Below are 27,225 nucleotides of genomic sequence, written 5' to 3' on the forward strand. Positions count from 1 at the left end.
CGGGAAGGGTGCATCATGTCTTCCAAAGTGCCATGGAAACTGCTTCTTGAGTTAGAGCCCTGCCGACAAGAAGTCAGCCAGGAGCTGGGTCAGCCCACCATTCACCCGATTCTAATGTGCTTCCCTATGAGCTGCCTCTTCCTGACAACAGCACCTACTGGAAATTCTCCCCAGGGAGGTGCCGGCCAGACCTGAGCTGGAGGCAAGACACACTCTCAGCCTCCCCATGCTGGGCTGGCCCCCCAGCATAGGGTTCTCCCTGGGTTTGCTGTGGCAGCTGTGCCCCTGTGAGGCGACTCTCAGTGGGCAGTCACCCAGGAGCAGAGCTGAGAGGGAAGGGACAGGAGTATCACCTTCTAATCCCCTCGGGGGGGGGGGGGGTGACAGCTCTTTATGGGGAGAAGTGGATGGGGGGTCACCTCAGAGGTAGGAGTGAACCCCTGCTGTACAGGGACACAGAGCAGGTGGAGGAAGAGAGGCTGGAGGGCTTGTGGAAGATGTGCCACCTGAGTGGCCACTCCCCTGCCCACCCTCCAAGCCCCCTCCTCTGGGAGTCTTACCCCCCCAGCCCCACATACTCTGGCCTCAGCCAGGCCGCCATGGTTAGCAGTCCTCTGGCCACACCCTCCCGTGGACACATGCACACTGTGATGCCGCAGCAAGGGTAAGGCTGCACGTGACCATGGACTCTAGGCAGGGGCGCAGTGGTACTGGTGGCCGTTAAGAAGTACCTGGAAGCAAGAGGTTGGATCCGGGTGACATGGCCCACTCAGGCCATTTCTGCTATCCTGAGTGGTGTGTGGGGAGTCAACAGTGTGTCAAGTCTCCTCTCAGTATAGTGCCCTGCCTGGTAGGACCCACAGTCACTCACCTGAGGAAAGGTGGCACCAAGGCACCCGAGGAGAGCTGATGTCACCTGACACCCCTCCTGACCCCAAACAAGACCTGTGACTGAGGATGGGTCCTTGGGGCTTTTCAGGGCAAACCGTCCATCTCAAGACTTAGCAGCACAGCTCATTTCCCTGAGGGCCAGTCCACCAGAGCCCAGGACAGGGTCCAGGTGCACAGACAGCAGATCCAGGCTGCCACGGCTGCCACAGTCTCTCTCTCTCTCTCTCTCTCTCTTTTGAAAGCTAAAGCAGATGCTAGGCTGGCCACCTGGAGCTGCGTGCCCTGGAAGGGCAGTCCCAGGGCTCACACTTCACCCCTTAGGAGGAACTTCTCCTTCAAGACAAGGGGAAGGGAGTCTGATCCCAAGGCAGAGAGGCCAGGGGGCTTGTCTTGATGGGTATCATCCCAGCCACACCATGGAAACCTCAGCTCACTGGTGTCGTACTGATGAAGACACCTGATCTCTGTAGCTGAGGTCAGAGGCGAGGAGACTACAGGCCCAGCACGGGCTAACCCAGCTCAGGGCCACCACGGACCCAGGCCTTTCTCTTTCTGCTCGGCCAGCCACAGATTCCTACACCAGGCATCCCCCGCAAAAGTGGCAGCAGGGGCTCCGCAGCAGGCCCCTCACACCTTGCTGGCCAGAGCTACTCCACCTGCACAGGCCAATCGTGGCCCAAGTGGCACACTGCAGCCACTTGCCCCAGCTGGGACTTCGTCCCCAGAGCCTCCTGTGAGGGAGAGGTTCGGGGGTGGGAAAAACCATGTCCAGCACATGGGGCTAGGCAGGCAGGCACACTCCCCAGACCCCACTTCACCAGCTCAGCCGGCCCTGGAGGATGGCAGAAACCAGGTGCTATGCCAAGCTGCAATGCCTCTCAGGGAAAGGAATGAGTTCATTCTTGGTGCCCCAAGAGAAGACTGCACCACAGAAAGGTCACCGGGGTATGCGGCAAATGAAGGGCATGACAATGTACATTGACGGGACCTTTTAGTAAAACTGTAAAAATAATTTTAAACAGAAGCACATAGGATATTTTTTCCAGAATCAAAAGAACTGCTAACAGTACTTCTGGGGAGATGATCTAGTAGGGAGGGGCAGGAGGCGGGGAGTGCTTTCTGTATCATTTAGATTTTCTGGCTTTGTTGTGTATCACTTAGGATTCTTTTCCACGTCACCTAAAGTGACCTAGGTAAAGAGATTATGGGTGTTTTGTTCTCTGAACTAAAAATAACCTGCACACATAAGTGTGACAGCTTTTACAAAATACCAGTCTAGTGATTAGCACCCAGAGCAGGTGGGTTTCCAGTACAGCCAGGATTTGGCGGCACCAGCTGCGCTCCTGCAGGCAGGGTAAGTCAGCTATCACACACTGAGGCAAGCAGGAAGAGGCAGGCCCCCTACAGGGGCCAGGTGGTCCAGGCACTTTTGCCACCTTCATCACAATGAGATGCTACCAAGAACTCCTGTGCTCTTTCTGGAATAAAGATCCCGAACGCAAGTGTGACCTCATTTACAACACAGACCCTACACTCTGACGGGGCTGGCGGCGGGAGGAATTTCAGCTTCTGTCCTGTCTGGTGTTCATATAATGAATGAGTCACGTCATGGGGGCAATCTGGAGGAAGTTACCCCAACCAGCGGAGTCTGCACTTGTCAGAGGAGCTGAGCGCTGGGCCCCCACACCAGGCTCTGCTTACAGGGTGGGAGCAGCTCACAGAATCTGCTTCTTCTTCTTGGGGTTCCGGGGCAGCCGAAGCTCCGCAGGCCCATGGGCAAACGGGCAGCTGTCTGAAGGCAGAACACAACCATCAGGGTGGTGACTGAAAAACCAGCAGATACGGGTTTTGAAAGCTTCTGAGAACAGTCTCCGCTTTGCTTCCGGGTGCTGCTGCCTCTGTAGTTGCTCTTCTCTCCAGTCACGAATGTGAACTCGCCCATTCAGAACTGTGGTTCGGAACAAAGAGAAGACATGGCTCAGGCGTTATTCTCCAAGTCCACCCACTCATAGAGCTGGGGAAGCCCCGACTCTGGGGCAGCAGCACCCAGCAGGATGGAGACAAGGGCAGAGACCTCAGTCACGGCTGCACTGCCCTGACAACCCCTGACACCTCAGTCCCTTCATGCCAGAAGGGTGGGCTCTGGGGGAGGCAGAGTCAGAGCCTCAGCCTGGTGGGAGGGAGGCCGGCGGGGCAGGCAGGGGCAGGGTGGAGGTGTGCCAGGGCCAGGAGCCCTGAAGGGCCAGCATTAGGGGCCGTAAGGAGGCACACGTTGGACCCCAGGACGGAGGTGAAGAACCAAAGGTCTTGCTGACAAGACCGTGGACAAGTGGCTGCAGCCGCACCATGACGGGCCTGTGGGAAACAACGCTGAGAGCCTGGGAGACCCCGGCATAAGACCTGCATGGACTTGGGTACAGCTGTAGAAGCTGCAGTGGCGCCTGTCCTGGGGAACCTCACCTTTGCATCGAAGAGAAACAAGCACAGGTCCTTTCTGGGCAGGCCAAGAGGAGGGTTTACTGTCCCTCGACCCCCAGCCAGAGCCCCCAAACACAAGTAGTGGGCAGGGAGTACAGCAGCCCCGTCAGCCCTGGGGATGCTGCAGGACATGGGGACTAGGGAGTAGGGCCCCAGCAGCAGACTGGGCCCTCCACCAAGCTGCCTCCTGAGATGGTAGCCCCCACTGGGGCTGAGACGCCCCCCAGGCTTTCACCTGGCCATTTGATCCCCAGAAGCCAGCAACTCCTCGGATATGTGGCCTGCTTTGGCCAAATCCATCCTGGTTTTCCCTGGAAGCTGTAAAACCACCCGGAGACAGACCGGCTCGGGGAGAAATAAAGGAAGCTTATTGAAGAAATCTGGCTCTCTAACTTCTGACGAGAACTTGAAAGCAATGAATTAAAGCTTGGATTTGCTTTCAAATGGCCTCGTGTCATGGCAATAACGAGATTGTTTGTCTCTGGAGACTGCCGCCTAGTAAACATTTCCCTTTTAATCAGAGGAGCTGCAGAGAGGCGCCTGATGCACGGAGGGCCACAATGGAAGGATTCATCATCACGGGAGGTCAGGAGGCACCTACTAACGGCCTGGCACAACTGTCACCCTCCTTGGAGCCGGCCTCCTGCACTGCTCCCCACAAGGCTGACGCCAAGCTTCCTCAGTCTGATAGCTCAGGTCAGGGAAATGTCACTGGGCTCCACTGGACGTTCCTGCGGCAGGATGACACGGCCTTGAAGTGTGTCTCGGAAGAGTCCCGAGGAGAGACACCCACCAGGTGACCAGGGTGTGCTCTTCAAAAAGGCAGGGAACCCTTGCCCCGCCCAAAGGCCTGGACATGTTCAAGAGAAACCCAGGGGAGAGGGAGCCTCCCACAAAAGCCTCCAAGGAGGGCCCCTCCTGGAGGACAGGCTGGCTGGCAGCAGGTCCTCCACAGTGGTCTCGAGTTAAGAGGGCACCTCACCACATGTCTGAAGCGGTAACTACAGGGTCAGGGGAAAGGGGGCCTGGGCACCAATGACACAGGATTGGCCGTGGCAGGGGGCGGTGACATGCTCCCACACACCTCCAGGTTCCAGGGCAGCTCCCATCCTGGGTAGGCCCGTGCTGGGACCTGAGGGCACAATACTCCAGCTCTACACACTCCAGCCCACTCATGGGTCAGGCCACCCAGTGGACTCTCCCCAGTGGGAATATGCTCCTGATTCTAAAATGGGATTACAGGAACCAAATATATTCTATCAAAGTTCACTTATCTGGTATTTCTGCTTCCTCCCAAAGTATGCACTCCTGCAGACTTGCTCAACATAGCACACAAAACCTGCTGGTCCGTTCCCCTCCCAATTCTGACAGCATATGAAACCTTGACCAAAGCACTCTGAGGAACAGCCTGTAAACTGTTCCAGGAAATCATGAGGGATAATTCACCAGAACAGTGCCCCGTGCTCAGGTTCTGGTCAGATGTGACCTGGGCTGCCAGTCCAGCCTCTCCATCTAGAGACTCTGGGCAAGTCCCCATCCCTCAGCTGTGGCCACATGTTCCCCATGGCTGGCATAGGCAATGAAGGCACTGTGGGTACAGACCCTGGGCCAGGCACCCCCACCGGAACCTCCCAGCCCCTGACCACAGCTTGCACAGGACCTTGCACTGGCCCGGGGAAGGGACTCAGTGCTGGCGGAACTGAGGGTATCCAAAATCGATTTTCCCTCCTCCGCCCTATAAACATGAGCAGAGACTAGCTGCTCTAGTGTAAAACACACTCAGAGGTAGGAGCAGCCTCAGAGCATAGTTTTTGCATGACTACAGCAGAATGTTTACTCAGAGCTCAGGCCCCCAGCCGCCTACTCAGAAGTTTCCAAAAATAAATGTGCCCCCCCCCTTGTGAACTGCACAGAAAAGCAATCACATACATGCATATTTATAATGGAAAAAAAAAAAGATACAATTTTGTGAAGTCAACCAAAAAAACATGCTGGGGAAAAAAGAGCAGCCCTTCTGGACTGCAATGAGTATATGAACTGACCGAGGCCTTGTGAACCGGAGAGCAGATCCCAGGCAGCCGTGCGGGAGCTCAACAGGAGTAGGAACTGCCAATTCAGGAAGGCTGCCCACCTCCCAGCTTCTCCACACCCCAGTGGAGGGCCTGCCTGCCTAGGCCCCGGCTCCTGCAACGGCCCCAAACCTGGAGATGCCAGTTCTGCTCACAGGGCTCAGGGCCATTCCAGGCACTTACCCAGCAAAACCGGGTTTAAATGAAAACAAAGTCTAACTCCACAAGGGCCACTGGGCCGCCCAAAGGCACTGCCAGTGTGCATATTCAAGCTCTCCCATGCACATGCAGGGCTGTGCACACCCAAGCTCTCCTGTCTCACATGCACACAGGGTCAGGGAAGAAGTGAGAGCACCCAACTCTCTTTGCTTTATAGGCTGGGAGTGGACAGATACACTTCTAGCCACTGTGGCCACCTGCCCTGAGGCACTGTCCAACCACTCTCCTCAGGAGCTGCACAACGGTAGGGGTGGGGGGACGGGCCCAAGTCCTGGGGCTCAGATAACTGCCAGCATCCCTAGACAAGGCCTGTGGGCTCCCTGTCCTCCTGTGTTGGGTTTTGCTCACAGGTGGCATCTCAGGGGTTGGGGACTCTGGGATGCAATGGTCTCCCTGTGAGGAGGGGTCTGGGAAGTGCGCCCTCCTCACTGGGCTGCTCCTCTGTCTTATCCTGTGACACAGGCTAAGCGACAAAGCAGTGGGCTCTGGGCTGCCAAGCAAGGCCTGGCCCCACCCGCAGGGAGCTCAGGGTCTCGTGGAGGCAGCGATGTGACCAAATGCAGGCGGCCGAGAGACAGCAGCACATGCAGATCCTGCGGACCCAGAGAGGCAGATGAAATGCTGTTTATGAAAGGTGTGCAGGCTGTGGTCTAGCACTATGGCTACACTACCAGCAGGGCTGCGGCACTGGGATGGGGGCAGGAGCCAGCAGGTAGTCTTACAGGACAGGAAAGAGCATCAGGAGTGGAACATAAGCCAAAGGGCCATGTGGGGAAGCTGGGGGGTTGGGGGGGGTACAAGGCAGACAGACAGCAGGCAATGGGCTCCAAGTGTGGCTCCTGAGGCAAGCCAGCGAGCAGCACGACCTCACAGGAGCCCGACTCAGCAGGTGAAGGGTGGGTCCAGGGGCAGGTCCGCAGCCCCTGCCAGCCTGGTCTCCTCTAGACCCCACGTTCTTAGCACATCTTTACGCACCACCAGCCAGAACCACCATGTGCACACTGAAATACCATCTGCACCCTTACACTCACCCTGCCCCTGCCTCCCAGAAAGAAGAGGTGCTCGGCACCGGTCCACAGCTGGCCTTCATCGGACACCTCCCAGTGGAAACAGAATAAAATGTGTTCCCACATATTACGTCCTAAGGAGTCAGATGCTGTGCTGTAGGGGGATTTGACAGGGCCCTGCACTTGACCCTGGAGGCCCCCGACACAGCAGAGAACAGGCATACAGTGACCCCGCAGCTGGACTGGAAGTCAGTCACATGGGTGCCACCACTCCCCTGCCATCACACAGACCCAAACCTCCTCACAGCCATGGGGAGACTGCAGGCCAGCCGCCTGCCTCCCCCTCCCCTCACTCCTCATGCCCCAATCCCACTCCTCCCCAACTCAGACCCATCACGAATGCTGTTCCTCTTCCTCTTTACCAAGTCCCAGCCCAGATGTCATTTCCCAAGTCTGGCCGTCCCAACCCCTTCCTGGGATGAGGGCAGATCTCCCTGCACATCATGACTTGGGTGGGAACATGCCTATGGCACTATGGTGATGCCAGAGGCCACCATCTTTAAAGCCATTTGCTGAAGTCTTAGGGGTGAAAAAGCTGGTGCGCTGGGATGTGCTCTAAAACACTTCCACAAAGAAAAGGAGGAAAAAGCTTCATCTTGAAGCAATATGACAAATTACCAACCATCTGGACGACAGGTGTCTGCTTAAAAACTCAAATAAAGGAACTTCTTTTAACCCCAGGTACCCCTGTAAACACTGGTTCTGTGTCTCCCTCCCCATAAGCCCCAGGAGGGCAGGGACGGACGAAGGGAATGAGCACAGGTTCCTGGGCCGCTCTACCTCCTGGCAGTCCTGGAAGCCCGAGCGTCAGTGCGGGAAGGGCATGAGAGCTGCGCTCCCAAGGGCCCAGTGCACGTATGCAGGGGAGGGGAGTGGACAGGCATTGGGGCTCCCTCCTCTAACTGCCCAGGGCCCAGATGTGAGCTCACGATGCTTCAGTCTGCAGACAGCCAAGAGCCCAAGCAAATAACAAACCCCCACCGAGAAAGTCCTCCAGCAACACCCAGCCAGACTTGCTCTTCCTTCCACCTGAGGCATAAGCATGTCCAGGACAGGGGTAAGGCCAGGCCCAGGGGTACCAGGCCTGATGGGGCTAGAAAGGACCAGAGAAAAGGTGTGGGCAATGTTCCCTCCTGGTAGAAGATGCTCACAAGGCAGAAGCGGGATAGGGGGCACTCTATCCTCTCCCCCCCACTTTTTTAAAAGTGTAAATCTCCTTGAAAGCAAACTTCACTTAGGGACACCTGGGTGGTCAGTTGGTTAAGTGACTTGTGGTTTCAGCTCAGGTTAGGATCTCAGGATCCTGGGATCGAGCCCAGAGTCAGGCTCTGTGCTCGGCAGGAAGCCTGCTGGAGAGTCTCCTCTCCCTCTGCCCTCACCCCTGCTCTCTTGCTCATGTTCTCGCTCTAAAATAAATAATTTTTTAAAAAAAATTAAAAATAAAGCAAACTTCACTTGACAGAAAAAGCAGGGAGCAGTGATTCCAGAATCTGTGGGGAAGAACATTCTGACATGGGAAGGTGGAACGTGTCACCCAGCTCTGAAAGAGGAGCACATTTCAAGGCCCGATCCCCTTACCTTCAAACACCTGATGGTTGTTTCTGAGCAGTGTCTGTAGGCCTCCACACTCCCGCTTCAACCTCTGCAGTGTCTCTGGGTCCAGCTCATTGGCCACTTCTGTCAAGGAGAGGCTTCCTGAAACCCGGGTTTCCCCAACAATAACAATGTAAAGGCCGTTAAGAGACTGTCCAACAAGCCCGCCCACTGCTTGGCCCAGGGACCAGTTCTCGTCCAGCCAACCCCAGTCTCTCACGCACGTCAGCAGGGCAGGCCGTGAGATTTACCTGCACTCTGAGCGAGCCCATACCACATAGCACCTAGCTGGAACTGCAGGGGCCAAGCCAGCACCATCTGGGATGCCAGGGACTTTGCATCTGCCAGGCCCCATGCCTGGGGGCTCACCTATGCCCACCCAGAGACTCTGTAAGCCAGCTGAGACACCCCTGCCTCCCAGACACAGACTCTAGAGGCCCAGCCCCAGACCCCCAGGGAGCAGCCACCCTGTGGCTGGGATTCCATCTACCAAGCCTAGCTGACCTTCAGGATGCACCTCTCAGCTGCCTCCACCACGTTCCAAGAGCAAGCAGCACATCTAAGGAAAAGGCTAAAACCGGCCCAGACAGCCGTCCTTGCCCCTCCTGGTCTGGCCCCACACAAGTCCCTGGACGCTGGTGCTCACACACACAGCTCTGCACTGCGACCTCCCAGGTGCTCATCCTCTGTCGTGTGTGTGTTGACTCAGTTGTGAGGGCAGGGACCACCTCCTCCTGCCCTGTGCTCCCTCACCCATGCCTTGCAGAGGGAAGACCCCTGGACTGAGATCACTGAGGTCCTGGGGACAGACCCACCCATACATTATATAAGGGCAGGTTTCAGACGGGTCACTAAATTCCAGCAACCAAAAGGTGGGAAGACCACCTGAGGGCAGGAGCCTGTGGGCACATGTCCACCGCACGAGAGCACCTCCGGCCAGCTCCGGGGCAACAAGACCCATGTGGGGAGGATGGCACCCCCCGCTCTGGGATGTTTCTCATGGGTGAGCAGGCCTGACACCTGAGACCTAATGATCAGAGCCACTCACATCTACGTCTGAGCCTAGAAGACCTGGTCTACCCTAGTGCAAGAAAGTTCTGTCCCAGGCACAGGCAAGCCCCTCCTGAGCTCAATCATTCCTGTGGTCTGAAGGTCAAACTCCACATTCTCAGACGCCCTCAAACGACTCTGAGGCGCCTGCTCACCTGCTGCGGGCTCCTTGGCACTCGAGGCCCCATTGGAAATCCCCCTCAGCTTGCCTTCCTCTCCACTTGGGCCCCACCTCAGCAGGAAGTGGGGTGCCAACCCACAGGGCAGCCCATGGTGCCTCAGGGTTGGTGCCCAGTTACACGTATGGTCAGGCCCCTGGAGTTGGGGGCTCTGGCCAGGGTTGCCCCTACATCCCTGGAGAGCCCCCACCTCCATCAGACACCACCAGCATCGGGTAATTCGCAGAGAAGGGGAGATGCTCCACAGCACTCCCGCGTGGCAAGTGCACGAGGGCTATGGAGGCTCAGGGCAGGACAGAATCATGGGTGGGGGAGGACAGGCTTGCCGCCTCCTCCTTGGCCCCCCACTCACAGGGCCAGCCAGGCAGCAGCCTTTGACAGGCTGAGAGAGGGCTCCCCTAGACCCCCCAATGACCCCAAAACCTCAGGCAAATCTCTGGCACTGCCCAGCACAGCCAGCTCCACAGCGCCCTCTGGTGTCGCCAGTCAACATCTCAGCCGTGAGCGGAGGCAGGGAAGAAACCAGCTGGGGCCCAGCAAGCCGCCTGAGACTGGACACTTTACAGAAGCAGGAACAGTCCACACTTTGGCCCCCATCTCTCTTGAACACCACTGATTTCAGCACATTACTCATCCTATGAGAACAATCAGATATAATGTTCTTCTGTTTATCATGGCTGAGTTTTGTGCTTTGGCGATTCCACAGGATCAGACCACATCTCCGTGTTGCCTTACATTCAAGGGGACAGAGCACCTTTCTGACTTTCAGGACCCTGTTTCCAGTTTGAATGATTCAATCCTACTATGAATTGAAAACAAGTGTCTCCACACCCTGAAGCCTGAACATTTCTGTAAAGGCTAATTAAATGTGTGAACACTACCCCTCTGCCCTCAGTGCCTTCCTCTAACAGAAATGGAGTCCTGCATACTAATGGGAACCACAAGGAAAATTTTAAACAATTAGCATATAAGTGGCCTATTCATCACTGACGTCGCTTTAAAATATACATAATTAGAACCACCACACAATTTTAAGTCAGTCCTAAGGGAGCACCGAGTCACTGCCTGAAAGCCAGCAGGCATGCAGGAGGCCGCAGCTGGGGTCGGGGGCCTACCTCCTCGGTTCCAGGCCTTCGAGCTGCCGCTGGAAGCATCTCCTATGCTTATCTGCTCCTCTCTGTCCAACAGCAAATGTGCCACTTGCAAGACCACTTGGTCAATAAAATCTCGAGGGAGGGTGGCACAGTTCCTCAGGCGCTCAACTTTTTCTCTAGGTTGAAATCCAGACAGCCAGAGTTCATCAGCCGGGGCCTCTGCTCCTCCCTCGGCAGCCCCAACGTCCAGGGCCCGGTGCCCGTTGGGGTGACCCTCATGTCCCACAGCAGCCCGGGGTGGAAGAGAGGCAGGCGTCTCGCCGGATGGGCTGGCAAGGTGGCCCCGCCTGCTGTTAATATACTGGGTTCTCTGCTTATCCATGGAAACTTCTCTAGCAGGTGAGTATGTTCTGGATTTCCCAATGAGACAAACCTGCTTGTGAAAAAAAAGCAGAGTATTTTACCAGGTTCCTATAGCATTTCAATGTTTGTCATTTAATTCTCTTCTTCTGCAGCACACATTAAAGTTTTAGGCATTTATGGGACGCCTGGGTGGCTCAGTGGTTGTGCATCTGCCTCCGGCCCAGGGTGTGATCCTAGAGACCCGGGATCGAGTCCCGCTGGGCTCCCTGCATGGAGCCTGCTTCTCCCTCTGCCTGTGTCTCTGCCTCTGCCTCTCTCTCTCTCTCTCTCTCATGAATAAATAAAATCTTTTAAAATAAATAAATAAATAAATAAAATTTTAGGCATTTATCACAAAAGAAAAGCTTATTTTAAAAACCAATAAAAACATCCAAAATAAACCAAGAGCAAAAGCCCACAAAGAAACTCCTGGCTCAGACTTTCAGAGCCCTAACACACATGTACAAATCACAAGTCCATAGTTACTGAGCTTATGGCCATGCCTATTCTGAACGTTCTACATGTGAGAGCCTCCATTTGACCCTCACGTGCAGACAGTAACACTGAGCTCTCAAAATGAGATGTCCTCCTATCAACCTTGCCAGAGCGAGGCAGGAGTACCTAGCAAAGCACTCAGTACAGCATGGATGCTCATTCCATGCTCTTTTATTCTTTGTACATCCAGCTCAAGGCTGCCGCACAGGAGTCCCCAAGGCAAGTGAGGCCAGTCCAGCGACACTGCCACAGGCACAGCATCTCTGGACTTCCTACAAGAGGAGGAGCTACAAAGCCAGGTTAGAGACAACAAAAGAAAGCAACTCTAATTATATCAGAGCCACTCTTACTAGTCTCCAGCCCTGCCACCTGATGCATGCATGATCCTGGGCAGGTAACTCAACCTCTCTGTGTGAGAACAAGCATGCCAGGTGTCATCAGCCCTCACTGGGTAGCTGCTATGTGTGCACATCTGCTCTTACATTTGTACTCCAAACCACCGAGTTACAAGAAAGCTGAGGCTCAGAGTGATTAAGGACTGGTACATGCTCTCTAACAAGACAACAGAAAGACAAGTGCAAAAAACCCAAACTGCGAGATCCTTGAACCTACTCACATGACCCAAAGCCTAGCAGTTCCCAGACTCAATTCCAACTTTAGTAGAGTGACTTGCCAACGTGAGCGCACATAGGAGAATGAATCCTATGTCATTCATCATGGCTCTGAAGCAGAGTCCTAAAGGAAGCTTTCAAAGTTACTTGAGCAGTGACCACACGGGCAGCAATGACATACTGGAGGCCACGTGGGCCCCACTCACCACCACTAAGCACCTACAATGAAGGTGCCATTTTTTATCTTTTCCTCGCTGGACAGACAAGGACACAGGTGTGGCTCACAATGTGCCCAAGAATTCACTGCCGGCAGGTGGCAGAGCCGAGAGTTCACCTCACACCTTAGACCCTTTTTGCCATGTCAAGCAATGAAGTTAATAATTTGGATACGATGGGTTTTTTTTGTTTTGCTGTTCAAAGCAGTGGCTCACTGACAGCACTGAGTCTGAAGTCTGAGAAGAGGAAGCTATCAGAAACTATCATAAATCGATGGCAGTACTTCTCATGGCTCAGAGGGTGAGTGGGAATGCCACCGAGCCTGCCCTGACCACCTGGCAGGGTCACACAGGGTACTCATGCTGTTTTCAGACTGTGTAAGGGCCAAGATCTGCCTGGGCCAGGTACATTTTAGGTCAATCTGAATTAATGAAGCATGTGATGAGAAAACAGGAATCATTCTGAACCAAACTTCAATTTCAGCCAATCATTGAGGAACCCAAGTAGTCAGAACCAAGGGCAGGCAGAGCCACAGACAACCCTCAGGCCACCGCTACACAAGTTAGGCTGACACCTGCTTTGGGCAGGTCCTTGAGGGCCATGTGCACTTTCTGGGAAGGAAATGAAGACTCCCTGAGGGTCCTGCAAAGCTGCTATGGGTGTGGAGAAGGCAGTGCCAGGGGCTGTGGAGGCTGAACGAGCCTTCTGCACCCCACCAGGGGTCAGGATGCCGAGATCCACACAGGCTCCTTCTGGATCCCACACACTTTCCAACAGCACAGCATCACCTGTGGTTCTGAGACACTGGCCCTGAGCCAGCAACTCACTGAGGACGCACCCTTTTGGTGGAGGGAATGCGAAGGCAGTCCTCCTCAACGTGAAACCCGCAGGCCAGCCCCACTTCTGTGATGAAATCAAGGTACTCCCGGTACTGAGTCTTCCTGCTCTGCCTCCGGGAGTATTTTCCAATGAAGTCAAAGAAGCAGCAGGGGAGGACAAAGAAGCGGCAGCCGTAGGAAGACCTTCAAAAGCAATCCACAAAAAACAAAAGGAAATTTAGCAGAAAGCTGTATGGCTAACATGTATCTGGGTAAAATACATGTGTGTTGCTGGCTGACAATGTCTTCTAGGTGACAAAATAGAGCTCTCCCTAACTCAATTTCTAGAAACAGTGCAGCATGGCATACCTTCCCCATGAAATACGAAGTGAATTACTTCTATAAAACACTTGCTCCACTGCAGTTGCTCTTGTCAACTGAAACCCACTTCTTGAAATGCCTGAGATTTCAGCTGTGAGTGAGGCACCTGGGAGGCGGGCCCAGCCAGGACGAACACCTGCTCCCTGACCCACATCATTCTCCAAGAGCTAAGACAGCTCAAAGACCATGGATGAAGAGCCATAGCCACGAAATATTTGGGGCAGCAACGTAACCTGCATCTCTGTGACATCTCCTCCTGACCTAGAAGCGCTGCCACATGTCTAGCCCCTGGGCTGAAAAATAAATACTGCTGCAAGTATCTCTATGTTGAGAGATTTTTCCTTTCCTTTTCCAACCAACACTCCTGTTGCCAGAAAAAAGCTTTCAAAATATGACAGGTCTCTCAATACTGGATATAAATATATTGCAGAAGTGATCAGTTTTCATCAGCACATTCAATAGAAGAATAATGTGAATCACATTTGTGATCTTTTCAGCCACGTTTTATATAAAACAGGCAGAATTTAACCCTGACCCGATATATTCTGCAGATTATCATTTCAGCAATCTGAACTAGCTATGTCTCCAGTGTTCAACAGCCACAGCGGCTAGTTTTGGACAGTGAGATTTAGGCACCAAAACATTCTGCTCCCCCCTACCAGCTGCCCTGCAGGCTGGGCTATCTGCTCACCTGGCTGCAATGACAGGTATCCATGGTGTCAATTCATCAGAATGGTTACCAATTAACCAATCAACGTCAGGGAACAAGGTCTTATCATTTGGTGTGATTGCATCTTCCTAAAAGAAAGGCACGCAACGAGACCACATGTTGGTTCAGTAAAGCAGAACACAGCTATGAGGCTAGGCCCTACAGAATCCTGGCTTGCTGGGGTGGTCGTCTCAGCCCCTCAGGTGGTCGTGGGTTCTGGGAAGGCCCCTGAATGTATGGTCTGCATCTGCCCCAGAGGGTGTGAAATACAGCAGCTTTTAGTGTCGTCACTAAAGACACTAACAATGCTCTGAGTGCTAATCTCTTGTTGATCCTTACAAATGTGCTTCTCTACACAAACACACAAAGAAGCTACAGGAGAAGGACAGAGCAAGAGTTTCCACCCTGGCAGGACATCGGAGCCAGACAGGGCCTCAGGAGCAAGTGAGTGGAACACAAGTGGGTCTGAGGTTAAGTGTGTCACGTAATGCATCACATAACCTCACATCTGTCAACCTATGTGATGAAGCACACCTGTGAAGGGACGAGGTAGGCTGAGGCAGGAGTTTACATATAAAAGGAGAAATCTTTGATATTGCGCAATCTTTTGTAAACAGACACCAAGTAAAAACCCACTCCACAGGCAGGTTAGCCATTCTGATAATTTCTGTAATTAAGCCGCAGATAGCTGGATTTTATGATTTAGAACTTTACATTGACCCTACTCCTACATGACACCCTACTCTTCCTGCTAAGCAGCAGGCCATCACACATGATTGCAGTCGGACCCCAACACTGTCAGTGAGAACTGGGAAGACAGAGAAAAGATACTACACAGCCGCTCAAGACCCTCCAAACTTTAAAGCTGAAGAGCCAACACCCAAGGGAAGCGAGCACAGCTGCTTTCCTAGCTCAAAACACACCAGGAAGACAGTCTGACAACACTCACTTTCAAGGCCCTTCCTTAGAACAACAAAACTATGAGTCTTTCAAGACATGATATATACAAAGTGGAATTTGAACTCTACCATCTTTCCGTTTTTTTTTTTTTGTTGTTTTTTTTTTTTTTAATCTTTCCGGTTCTTAAATAAGCATCTGGGCTTCTACTTACGCACATTAAAACAGTGAAAACAGTACTGCTCAACTGGTATGGATAGAATTTAACAGCAGGAAAAAACAGACCTTATTATTCTCTATCTCCACCCAGTCTAGCTTTAAAGTTGCCTATTTCCCTTTACATGGCCCGCATGAATAGAAATGTAATTTACGGCTGCTGTGATTTAGCAGTTTTATAATCAAATGACGATTTTGAAAGAAGCTGTAAACTTGTCCTCGGCTTTTGACCGTGTGGATAAAGAAAACGAGCCCATAGAGTTTGCCACTCCCTTCCACTAATCTTTTTTATTTTTACAATGTCATTCTCTACCTTCAAAAAAAATGAGGCAGAAAATATGCAAATGGTCTCAAAGTTCTATTTAAAGATGAAATGGCACAGCTGAGCATTATTTCACAGGAGCGGCAGGCCAAGCTCAGGGCAAAAGAGCAAGTGTGGACAGCTGCGAGCTTCTGGGCACATCACGCTCTTCTGATTTCTGTGCACCCTCCACAGTGACGAGTGAATGCGTGAGAAGTCTCATCAGCTCTCTGGCCACTGGGGATGAGAATCTGTGTCCCAGTCACATCCTGCATTTAACTCCAGGACCAAGGTCTTGAGGTAACCAGGGGTGGAGCACAGCTGGGCAGTGGGAGGGACCTAGTGTGGAGACCCTCCTATGGAGCCCTCTGCTGGCCAGCTCAGAGGCCTCGACCAGACACCGACACAGCAACACTGGACACCAGACCTGATGGGGAATGCTGCTCAGGTGGCCGGTCACCTTCTCCCTTAGGGAGACACTCCTCTCTGACTGGGACCAGGACAAGTGAGCTCCTTCTGAGCAAGACTGTAGGGACCTGGGTTCACTGTGGCTCCACAGTCATAGGCTCCAGAGACAAATGTACAGTCTAGCTCCACAGGGCATCGGCACACCTGAGACCCAGCCCCAGCCCAGGTGCATTTTACCTTCCTTCCCTAGACTCTTCAGCACCTGCCTTCTTGCTAGGAGGCCCTCCTGGCTACTCTACATAAATAGCAAGACCTGGTGCCCCAGTGGCCCCCTCACCCTCCCCTGCCCTGCTCAGGTGTTCATCCCTCTCAGCAAGTACCACACCTGACACCCCACACCCACTCTTTCTGGGGGTGTCCCCCACCCCCATGAAGGCAGGAGCCTTTCATTACTGTTGAACTGCCAGCACCTGAAAACACCTGACAAGTTGAAGGCACTCAAAAATTTGGTAAATATGTAAATCTCTACTTTTTCTCCTGTATTTTGGATGCATCTCTTAAAGCATTCAAAACTCTTCCTGAAAGTGTATTTGAAATAAAACCTTTCTGAAAACCATTATGACAATATCATCAAAAACTTCTAAAGTTTGGCCTATAATAGATTTTTTTTAAGTGGACTAAGACTGACACACAAAGATTTATGTAATGAACTTGTCATCTGAACACAGTCAAGAACATGAGGTGAGCCAAGAGGATAACCTCACTGTCATCGTGTGCTGTATGTGTGTGCCCTGCCCTCTTAGGGGCCATGGGCGTGACAGGATACCAACCTGGCACTGTGTCAGGACCAGTGAATACATGAGGCACCTGGCACACTCATTGGAACTGCCACTACGAGACAACCATGTGAGATCAAACAAAAAAAAAAAGGCCAGTACCTCTAAGCAAGTCTGTGGTCCATACATGTCCCAGATTTTTCTTCTTCGTACATCAATCCCTCTGCCTGGATGCTAAAATAATTTCAGAAACCAAAGGTTAACGCTGGTACAGTATAATAAATTAGCAAGAACAAATTAAACTCTGCAGAGATTGCCACCAGTGTGAAGTGCAAGAGACCTTTTACACTCACGGATGGCACTCATGGTATCTCAGCGCTGGAAACAGACATTCATGCCCCTGCAAGGCATGGGTAAGAACCTGCAGTCCGCAAAGGTCACCCACCAGGAGCCTTCACAATGGGAAAATGGAGTCAAGGTATGAGAACGTGTCCGAGGACAGTGGCCCAGGAGACGCACATGGAAACAGAGCCTGTCTCATGGCCCGGAGTCCAGTCCAGACCCCAGCACATCTGCCCCTCCAACTTGAAACAGACAAGGCCCATCCGCTGTGGCTGCGTCTCAGCCAGTACGCTGTGCCTGTATCCGCGGGCTCTCACAGGGCAGCCAGGCTCATTTCCAAGTTGGGAGGAGGAGGGGTGGACAAGGTACCCGGTCCTCCTTACCTACCAGCCTACACGCCACCACCTGATGTGCTGATGCCCCAGAGACAACTTGTTTACAGGTATTACTGTCATAAACTCATTTTTTAATAAAGCAATTAAAAAGTACATTCTGATGATCTCATTTCAAGTTCCTTAGCTGTGGACGGGACATCTCTCCCACAGGGCAGAATGCTACAGGAAGAAATCAGCTGGGGTCACCATGATGGAGCACGAAGCTACTAAGCTCCAGCTAGCTCAGCCAGGTGACAATGACGGCATCCTCCGCGGGAAGGCTGGACACTGGCCCAAAGCATCGGCCCAGGGAGCTCAGAGCTCATGCTTACACTAAACTGCCCTGAGCAGCAGTGGCTACTCTCAGCACATCCTGTCTTGACTTCACGGATCTGAAAATGGTGCACAAACCAGTGTCATAAGCTTATATCATAGTGTAAGTATCCTCTAAGCTGGGCGTCCAGCTTCTGGAGGGCAGACCTACTGCCTCGTATTCCCCTTCCAGTACCCTGACATGCCACATTCCCCAGAGAAGCACCTGACAGCAACCACGGCTGTACTGGGTAAAGTCTGTCATCCACAGGCGCAGCCCCTGCAAGCCCAAGAGCCCTGTTCTATCTCCTCTCTCCCAGCCACATGGGCTGCCTGTGCTCCTTGGTCACCAGTCCAACACCCAGGCAGACTCTGGATCCAGCTCATATCAGAAAACCACCTCAAGGGCCCTTGTGCTGGACTGGAAGACACTCTGGAAAAGGAATTAGAAATGGCCACAGATGTACATTTACCCCCTCAGTGCTCAGGATGTGGACCAGGAGACCGTTACCACATCCTAAGTCAACAAAGGACTGCTTGGCTGTCAAGCCCTGCTCCTCTCGCTCCTCTTCCCACAAAACCTAGGTAAAAAAAAAAAAAAAATCAGTCCTGATTCACTTCTTCCAAGAATAATTCAGATACAAATTCTACACGGGTTACAAATAACATTTCCAGAAAAGGTAGGACAGGCTTCATCTGTGGCCCTGGGTCTGCAGAGCCGACCTACAGGTGAGCAGAGGGAGCTGCCCTTGCCTGCTGCTGCAGGGGCATTGAAGCTTCCTCCTCCCATTGACAGTCTACATGAAAGTGATCCCCTCTGGGCAAGAGCTCTACAGATGACTGCTGGTTTCCTCATGGCTTCTCTCTGTTCTTCAAGGACATATACTTTAATAATCAAAGCAAAGTATGCTATTTCTAAAAAGGCTATGAGAATCACAGATGAAAAGAAATTAGAAATTATCTGGTCTAAACATTTTTTTAGATAAGAAAGTCAAGACTATTAAGTCAAGGCACACCCAAATTTCGAGGCTGGAAAACTAGCTAAGGAAGGACCCAGGATGGAGGGGTCCCGTCAGCAGCGTGGGCCACCCAGCGCCTCCATGGTTACAATGAGGCAGGGAAGCCCCAGCTAAGCTGGAGCTTCATGACACAGGTTTATTCCTCACTCACACCAAGCCCAACTACTATACGTGTTACCAAACTAGCAACAGAACCAGAAACACGCTAAGTGACGGATTTGATAAATGTTGTTCCCCACTGGTAGCAGCTGAGGGTAGCAACCTTCCCCCACTGCAGAGGAGCTTAGATGACCGGACATACTCTTACCAGCAGGTAGGCAGCAAGAGCCACATCTTCGTACACAAACTTTTCCGGATCAGTTACTTCAGGCCATTCCTAGAAAGTGTTCCAGAGTGCATGTGATTATAACTCCATCATTTTGCCTAATGTCACTACATTTAGAGTATCCCCAGTAGCCATACAGCACATGAGACTTCTCAGGCGGGAAAATTTTAAAAACAAGCTCATTCCAAAGGCAGACATTTATGATCACTTTCATACAATAGACAAGTGGCATAAAGACACACAAAACTTTTACCATCTATGCCTATAGATGGCATAGGACACATCAAAAAACAATGCTGTCCAAAGCAAGATTTTGCAACAAAAATGACATGTAAGATATTTAGATGAAACAACTGTACCATCATAGGAAAATGCTCAGCTCTCCTGTCCCCATCACTTATCCAGATGAGGGAAATGAACAAGAAAACCTGGATGAGGAGAGCAAAAGGGTCACAAGGCCAGTGCACCAGCCCTCTGGTCTGCTGGTGCCTGGCTGTCACCTGTCAGGAGCAGCACTCAGCAGGTGGTCCCCATCTCCCTATGTGTAAAGGGAGAAAGCCTTAGCTGCCACACAGGACAACAGCAGGTACCCTGAAAGCTGCACAACATGGGCTGCCAAGTGTGACAGCTCACTATCTACATCACTGACATGCACGACAGAATCTGGCAAAGAGGACAAACCCATGACAAGGTGACACGTTCAGATTTCCATTTCTAGTCACAAGGGATTAGACAGGTCAGATGGTCTCACTAGGCCAATTTCAAAGGCTGAAATAATAGATGAAGTCCCTTCCTGAAGGAACTGAATAGTTAATAAGATAATGAAGGCCTCTCAGGCCAGGAGCTGGAAGGGAAGGGGTCCCCAGCTTAGGTCAGCCAGGCCTAGGAGCCACATACTTCAGCAAGAGTGAAAGGTCACTGTCTCCAGCCTATGAACTTTGAGGTGCTCTGTTACATAATGATAGGTAAGTGATTTAAAAAACAAACAAAAAAAAACACATATGGGTACCTTGGGATCTCAGTCAATTGAGCGTCTGACTCTTGATTTTGGCTCAGGTCATGATCTCAGGATCCTAGGATCAAGCCCTGCATTGGGCTCCATGCGGAGCACAGAGCCTGCTTAAGATTCTCTCCCTCCCTCCAAAAACAAACACACACACACACACACACACACACACACACACGAAGAAATGACAAATCATGGTTCCCTCCAGAAAGAGGGCTATACACTTGGAAGAGTACAAAAGAAGTTCAGTCACATTAGGAAAGCTTTATTTCTTACTCTGGTTGTGAGCATAGAGGTTTGCTGTTACTGTCTCTACATCCTAAACATAGTTAAGGACATATGAAATTTATCTTCTTTCTGGAAGTACATGCTTTTGTATTTAATTTTTATATATTTTAAGCGTCCTTAAGTTTATATAAGGAAATGTGACAATTTTGTAACTAATATCCAACTACTTTCAATTAAATATTTCCCTTTATTTGCTTGGAAAAAAATTAGCAATGTGCAAAAAAAAAAAATCCTTTTCTGTAACACATCTGTTGACATTTTTGCTGTCTGTATCCCTATGTTGAAATACAACCTACAACACAGGCCCTCAGTAGCTATACATTAACTTGGTGTCCGCATCTGCAGAAACCAGGATGTTTACTGGAAAAATGATTTCACCTGGCATACTTTGGCCAATGTCACCTCATCTAAATGAGGGGAATTACAAATGTCTTCCCCAGGGTTACCTTGACCATGTCTTTATACTTCTCCTTGAGCATCTGGTAAGTCTTGCTGTATTTGATGATGGAAATGAGGGACAGGGTGCTTTTAAATCCGCTCTTCTTGCTGTCCACAGACCACCTGGCCAGCCTGGGCAGCAGCTCTTCTCCCAGCCAACTGGGTCTGGGATAAATAATGCCATCTGAATGCCATCTTTCTGGACAGAAAATTAAAATAGATATAAACCTTTAAAAATAAGAGAAATATGAATAAGCAGAGCTAGTTTCAATTCTTATTTTAACATTTACCAAGAGAAGAGACAGCTATAATTACAAAATATTTGACCTGAAGCCCAACAACTAGCTGTAGAACTTTCATCAAATAGAGAAAAACACATTTTTTAAAAGCAGAAAGAATCCTCTTACAAACACTGTTAAAAACACACTTACCCATCCTATGAAGCCCATTAGGAAGATGGACAAATAACAAAGCTCCTCTTACTGTCTGCTTCACGCACTGACTAGCCAGCTTCTGAACATCTAAGGATTTCTCTAAATTCTGTTTTCATATATTTTCACACATGCAACTCAAATGTGACTATACCGGCTCACCAAATACTCCCCAGGCAGAAAGTGGAGCACTTGGCCTCAAAGCTAAGAACACGCAAAATCCCTGTGCAGCTCACAGGTTCAGTTCTGTGTCTATCTCCTGCCCCCACAGCTCCTGTCCGCTGTCACCTGCTCAGCACCAGATGCACAGCAGGCCCTCACAGTCTGTGTGATGAACACGCAAATAAAAACTCACCCCACAGGCCCAGATCACAATACACTATCTGAGGACACAATTCAGGTGGCACAATAAGCGGAGAGGATCCAGACTGTCAGGTGGAGAAAAGAGGCTACAAAAAAGGTGGCATTCATCATCGGTCCTAAGAGCAAGTGGAAGCACAGCAGTTGGGTGAGGGGGCAGGGTAAGTGGTCACGCACTCTGGCAAGAGCTAGGACAGTCAGGCTTTTTGTCGCCATGTACATCAGAGGCACATAGCTCCCCCTGAGTAACAGGCACTGACTCTCCACTGAGAGGTGCACCCACGCGGGTCATGATGTGGGAAGAGTCCAGGAATGACTCAGACTGCTCCCCTTCCCAGTCCCTTCACCTGGGAAGCTCTCCAGCCAGGGCTGGCACCCCTGTCAGGCCCTTCCTGTGCTCTCCCCGGGCCTTGTGCCCTTCTCCCAGGTGTTCCCAGAGTCCCCACAGCCTCCTTCCTCATCCACTCTGGGCTCATCCAGGATGCCCCCTCCTCAGAGGCATTTCCCAGTCACTCTGCATGTACCTGACACAACACTGCCTTAGCTAACAAGGAGATGTGGGAACAGAGACACGTCTTACCTGTTGTACTTTGTACCACCTGGTGGTAGAGTGTATACTTATGTATCATGCCACTCTGCCCAGTGCCAAGAACATGGTAGGGTGGGTGCACACCACCACTGCCACGGACGACAGGAGCCGACCAGGAGCACTATGCGCTACAGCAGTGGCCTGGCCAACCCCATTAAACTTGTGCTTAGCATCTGGCCCGAGTGCCCAAAGGGACAGCTGCCTGGTAGGCAAAGACAGGAAACACCAACCTGGAAAGATGGGGAGCAGGCACCTGAGTTCAAGCCCTCAGGAAATCAGCAAAGAATGTGACCACCACACGTGGAATGTACTGCACACTGCTACGGCCGTGCCACACTGGGAGCTCTCACAGCAGACCCAACAGATGCCTTCAGTGCCCACTTACCAGCTCTATGATCAGCACCCCCAGGTGACCACCACAGGAGACACACTTTCCCCAAGGTGCCTGCTCCCAGTCCCCAGTTTCCAACAACACACCAAGGAAAGAGCCTGGGGCCGGATCTCTTGGGCAGTCTCTTGACAATTCTAAGAGGATTCACCCAGGCCCTAAGTATTCCCATCAAGCTTCTATGCCTGCAACAGGTCCCTACAAAGCCTAGGCTCCTCCTCTGAGGTTCAAGAATTATTAAACCCATCACAGGGATGGGGAGACTGAGGGTCACAAAGATGACATACCCAAGGTCACAGTGTTAGTGGGCAAATCAGGCTCTTTCCACTGTACTCCTCTGCTTTATACAAACCCATGTGCCAACAAGCCCAGCCTGCTTACACAGACACAATCCCCAAGCCTGTTCTGGAAAGTACAGACCAGATATGGCTCTCAGAAAAACATCAGCAGCAAAGTGATAAGTGATTTTACCCTTCCTCTGACTTTTCCATTTAAAAAATACCAAATGGAAGTAAACCAAATTTCACACTTGCTGTACAGGCCCAAAAGCCACATGAACTAAGGGGCCTACTGATCTGCCACTTTCATGATAAGCACCACTGAATACCCACAATATCCGAAACCACATGAGCCTCAACAGGAAATAAAAAAGGAAGCTATTCCTGCTCCCCATTCCCAAGCTGTAAGAAAGAATTTAATAAAAAGATTTGCAATTGCTTAAATTCAGCTACACCTAGGTGCTATTCATCATCCCAGCTGCGTGGAATGTAAAGAATACAGACTCCGGCCAGGCTGGGATCACCCACACACAGGCCGGGTGCCCACAGGAACAAAGACACGTCATGGAGACATCAACTAGAAACAGGAAACACATTCTCACACACCTCAGCTGCCGAAGGGTGCCTTTGGTTCTTCAACGACCCTGATTCTTGCAGCTACCTAGGTGAGCGACTGATACCACACGGCACTGGAGGAGGAGTCCAGTCTTTAGCTCTTACCATTCTTCTCTGCTCTGACTGAGCCGGATTTGATACGCGTTGCTTGTCTCAACCTTTAAATTCCCTCTGTCGTCTTCTTCCAAAGGTAAAAATGTTACTGTTCCATTGAGGACATCTGGGGAACAAAGACAGGGATAATCAATGAAAACTGCTTACTTAGTTCAGCATTTTATCAGACCCAATGTTAAAGATAGTAAAGACTCAGCCTGACTTTGCTCTCCCAAGGCTTTCCCCGTTCTCTTTACCACGGCATCCAGGAAGATAGATATGCTTTTTTTACATCCTATCCACTGCTGCGAACCGAGCTCACAGGGTGCCAGGCACGCGGCAGACACGTTCAGCAGGAGCCAGCAGGAGCCGAGGGGAGAAAGCAGTCCTAAAACCAGCACACCTTATAGAGGGAGGAGCACTGTCTCTCCTCGCCAGAGAAGCCAATCTGGGAATGCAGATGTCTGCATCTGAAGGCCTCGGGGAACCTGACTCACCAACTTCTGTCTGGCAGAGGGGAGATGTGAAAGGTGACCAAACCCAGACAAAAGCTGGAGGAGCTCCTAAAGTAGTCTGGACGACGACAGGATCAGGGAGGGCCTCCCGGCAGAGGGGACACCTGGGAAGAATCTTGCAGGGGACACAGAGGCAGACAGTACTGGGAAGTGGGGGTGGGAGGGAACACACCTACCAGTGACTTGACATTGCAGCATGTGCTGCAGCAACCTCCCCAAGGTGTTCATGCCCTAATACCCACAACCCAAGAGTATGCTGTGTGACGAGGCAAAAATGGACTTTGCAGATGTGAGGGGGCCACAGGCCTCAGGAAAGAGAGTGCTCTGGATTAGGCAGGTGGGCTCAGGCCAGTCACAAGGGCCCTGAACAGCTGACATCTTGCTCCAGCTGGAGGCAGCAGAGGAAGCTGCAAGTGTGAGAAGGACTGGACATCACAGCTGGCTCTGGGACTCAAGAGCCCGAGGGAGCCTTCCACCAGGTCCTCCAGGAGCGGGCCTTCCACTAGTCTCTTCGCCTGCTAAACTCTTATCCATCATTCGACATCTGGTGCTCCTTCACCTCCTCCCTCAGGCATTCCAGACACTCCCCCCCAACGATGACCCCATTCTCTGTACTAGAAATGCACATTTCTACATGTCCCCTCAAAAACCAACAAAAAAAAAACAACTAAACCTCCCTAGGACTTTACAAAGGTACTGACATAGTGAGTATGGTTTTTCACTGCCCTGAGGTTCAAAGGACAGTCTTTAATCAAACTGCATCTTGTGCAGAAGATTCTCTCCCTAACCAAACTCCGGCCAGGCTCTCTGGGCCCTGTCTCAACCCGGCTTCAACTTGGCTGGTGTTTGGGTAAAGACTCAAACACTGACATTCTCTAAGAGCTCAGGCTGCATCCCTAGAATGACCGGGCCCGTCAGGCTGCGGGGACAGTCCCAGCCCTGCCCTAACCCTAGGGTGGGCCCCTGTGGGGCGGGCGGGCGGGGCAGCCCGACTTCCAGGAGCGCGAGCAGGAAGCCGCAAGGGGTCACCAGGGCCGCACACCCCGTTTGGCTGATTCTGGCCTCCCCCACTGTACCGAGCCCGCCCCACTTCTCTCCCCCTCCCTCCGCCTCTCGGCCGCCCCGTCTCCTCTGCACAAATCCAAGCGGAGACTCTCCTCCCCATCGCAACAACGTATTTGTACTTAAAACTGTCCTCGCGGCTGTCCCCGACGCCCGTGACCGTCAGATCGCTCCTACCTCGCACGACCATTTCCCTCCTGGGAACGGCAAGCGGGCAGTGCGGGCCTGTTTTCGGGATGACGGTTCTGAGAACGAGGTCCAGCTCGCGGGGCGCCCCTGGCTGCGACCCCACCGGGGACCCGGCGAGGAAGGCCAGCACCTCCGGGCCGCCGCCGGCGAGGCTTCGAGAGCAAGCGTCCCAGGCGGACTCCAGATCCGAGGCCGGGAAATCGGCGTCCCCGACCCCCGGCTCGCGGGGCTGCCCGGGGCCCCCCGCGAGCCGAGGCGCGCCCAGGTCGGGGCCCGAGCTCGGCCCGGGACCCAGGCCCCCATCCGGGGGGCGCAGACCCGGGGCGGCCGCGGCCCGCTCCTCCTGCTCCCGGCCGGCGTTGGGCCGAGGCCCGCAGTCCTCCGCCCGGGGCTCAGCAACACTCCGCCGGGCCTCCAGGCGGACGCCACACAGCCGCTTGTTGGCCACCTGCGGCCTCTCCAGCCACACGGCCACCGCCGCCCAGAAGCCCCCGGGGAGCAGCGCACCCGGGTCGCGCACGGCCGCCCGGCCCACCTCCGCCATGGCCGGCCAGGCCCCGGCGCTCCGCGGCTACGGAGCGCTGTGATGACGCACGGGGCGGCGCGGCTCGTGACGTAAGGGGGCGGGGCGAGGGGCGGGGCGGGGGCGGGGCGAGGGGCGGGGCTAGGGGCGGGGCTAGGGGCGAGGGGCGGGGCAGACGGGGAGCCCGCTAGCTCTCCGGGCGAGTTCCCGCTGCGCTCGGAGGACGGCGCTGGCGGCGGCCTGTGCACGCTGCGTTGGGCCCCCCGGGCCCGGGTCCTGTGGCGGGTGCGGGTGTCCGGCGGAGGTCTGGCTCCTCCCCGCTGCCCGTGGGCCTGCTGTCTGAGCGCCCCGGGCCCCCTGCGCGTCCCCTCCGGTTGGGGGCCCCGCCTGCAGCACAGTCCGCAGAGTCTGTGCTATGCCGAAAACCCCGGAGACTCATCCTCTAGGTGCCCGGGTGGGTCGCTCCGCGGGGGGCTTTAATCGCTCGCTGGAGGGTCTCTGCGGAGTCCAGAGGAAGCAAGCCCTAGCTCGAAGCGAGCGATCCGTTGGAGAAGGGCACGCGCCGGTCTCCGGACTTCGGGGAGGCCTCACCGAGTGATGTTCACGCCCTCCCTCGGCCTTGGGCCTCGTGGGTTTATGCTGTCTGCACTGTCAAACAAACAGTAAATAGCCAGTGATTTTACTAGCAAATTGAGTTTATTCGGGGATGACAGAGAAATAGCAGTTCGGAGGTGCAAGCTACAGTGTAAGGCAAGTTGGAGAGATGAAGGAAAGGGGAGCTTATATTAGGTTTTTAGGAGGAAATTGGAGAGGGGTGTTTTAACTTAAACACAAGTTCGGGGGAGAAGAATAGAAGTTTGAGGTTAGCCAGTTTCTCATTGGCTGCAAGCCCCCTTAGGGCACTGTTGCTGGGGTGGGGAGAGAGGGGTCATCCTTCTGTTTCTTAAAAGAGATGGAATTACTATGTGAAAAAATGTCCTCTCTTGTCCCTAATAATTCTTTCTGCTGGTGATGTAAGTACTCTCCCTTCAGGGCTTCCCAAGGGAAGCCTGTGCTTTTTTTTTTTTTTTTTTTTAATTTATTTATCCGTGACAGACACACAGAGATGCAGAGAGAGAGGCAGAGACACAAGCAGAGGGCGAAGCAGGCTCCACGCAGGGAGCACGACCTGGGACTCAGTCCAGGGTCTCCAGGATCAGGCCCTGGGC

General features: G+C 52.7%; 1 protein-coding gene across 3 annotated transcripts; it reads right to left on the reverse strand.

Annotated features, from left to right (window-relative positions):
* Positions 1–1,869: 1,869 nt before the first annotated feature.
* On the reverse strand, positions 1,870–26,059 carry TRMT44 (tRNA methyltransferase 44 homolog). Of its 3 annotated transcripts, none has more exons than XM_055326626.1 (11): positions 25,483–26,059; positions 23,741–23,855; positions 20,983–21,202; positions 19,225–19,293; positions 18,372–18,479; positions 17,033–17,104; positions 14,255–14,361; positions 13,203–13,386; positions 10,662–11,073; positions 8,303–8,419; positions 1,870–2,839 (listed from the first exon to the last, which is right to left on the reverse strand). In XM_055326626.1, the coding sequence occupies exons 1-11, from the start codon at positions 26,036–26,038 to the stop codon at positions 2,607–2,609; spliced, it is 2,193 nt and encodes a 730-aa protein (XP_055182601.1). In that variant the 5' UTR covers positions 26,039–26,059; the 3' UTR covers positions 1,870–2,606. The 3 variants fall into 3 exon arrangements, 1 of the variants encoding a protein (XP_055182601.1); XR_008664605.1 differs by having other exon boundaries at positions 2,808–2,839; positions 8,303–10,181; XR_008664606.1 differs by lacking the exon at positions 1,870–2,839 and adding an exon at positions 9,970–10,181 and having other exon boundaries at positions 8,349–8,419.
* Between the last annotated feature and the right edge of the window lie 1,166 nt (positions 26,060–27,225).

Source organism: Nyctereutes procyonoides, unplaced genomic scaffold (assembly GCF_905146905.1).
Source record: "Nyctereutes procyonoides isolate TBG_1078 unplaced genomic scaffold, NYPRO_anot_genome, whole genome shotgun sequence".
NCBI lineage: Eukaryota > Metazoa > Chordata > Mammalia > Carnivora > Canidae > Nyctereutes > Nyctereutes procyonoides.

Excerpts from the sequence above, each read along its gene's own strand:
- TRMT44 (XM_055326626.1), bottom strand. The coding sequence starts at position 26,038 with ATGGCGGAGGTGGGCCGGGCGGCCGTGCGCGACCCGGGTGCGCTGCTC. Across the intron at positions 14,362-17,032 it reads GACCACAGACTTGCTTAGAG|GAAGATGCAATCACACCAAA; the intron begins GTACTGGCCTTT and ends CCTTTCTTTTAG. Across the intron at positions 11,074-13,202 it reads GCATTCCCTCCACCAAAAGG|GTTTGTCTCATTGGGAAATC; the intron begins GTGCGTCCTCAG and ends TTTCACAAGCAG.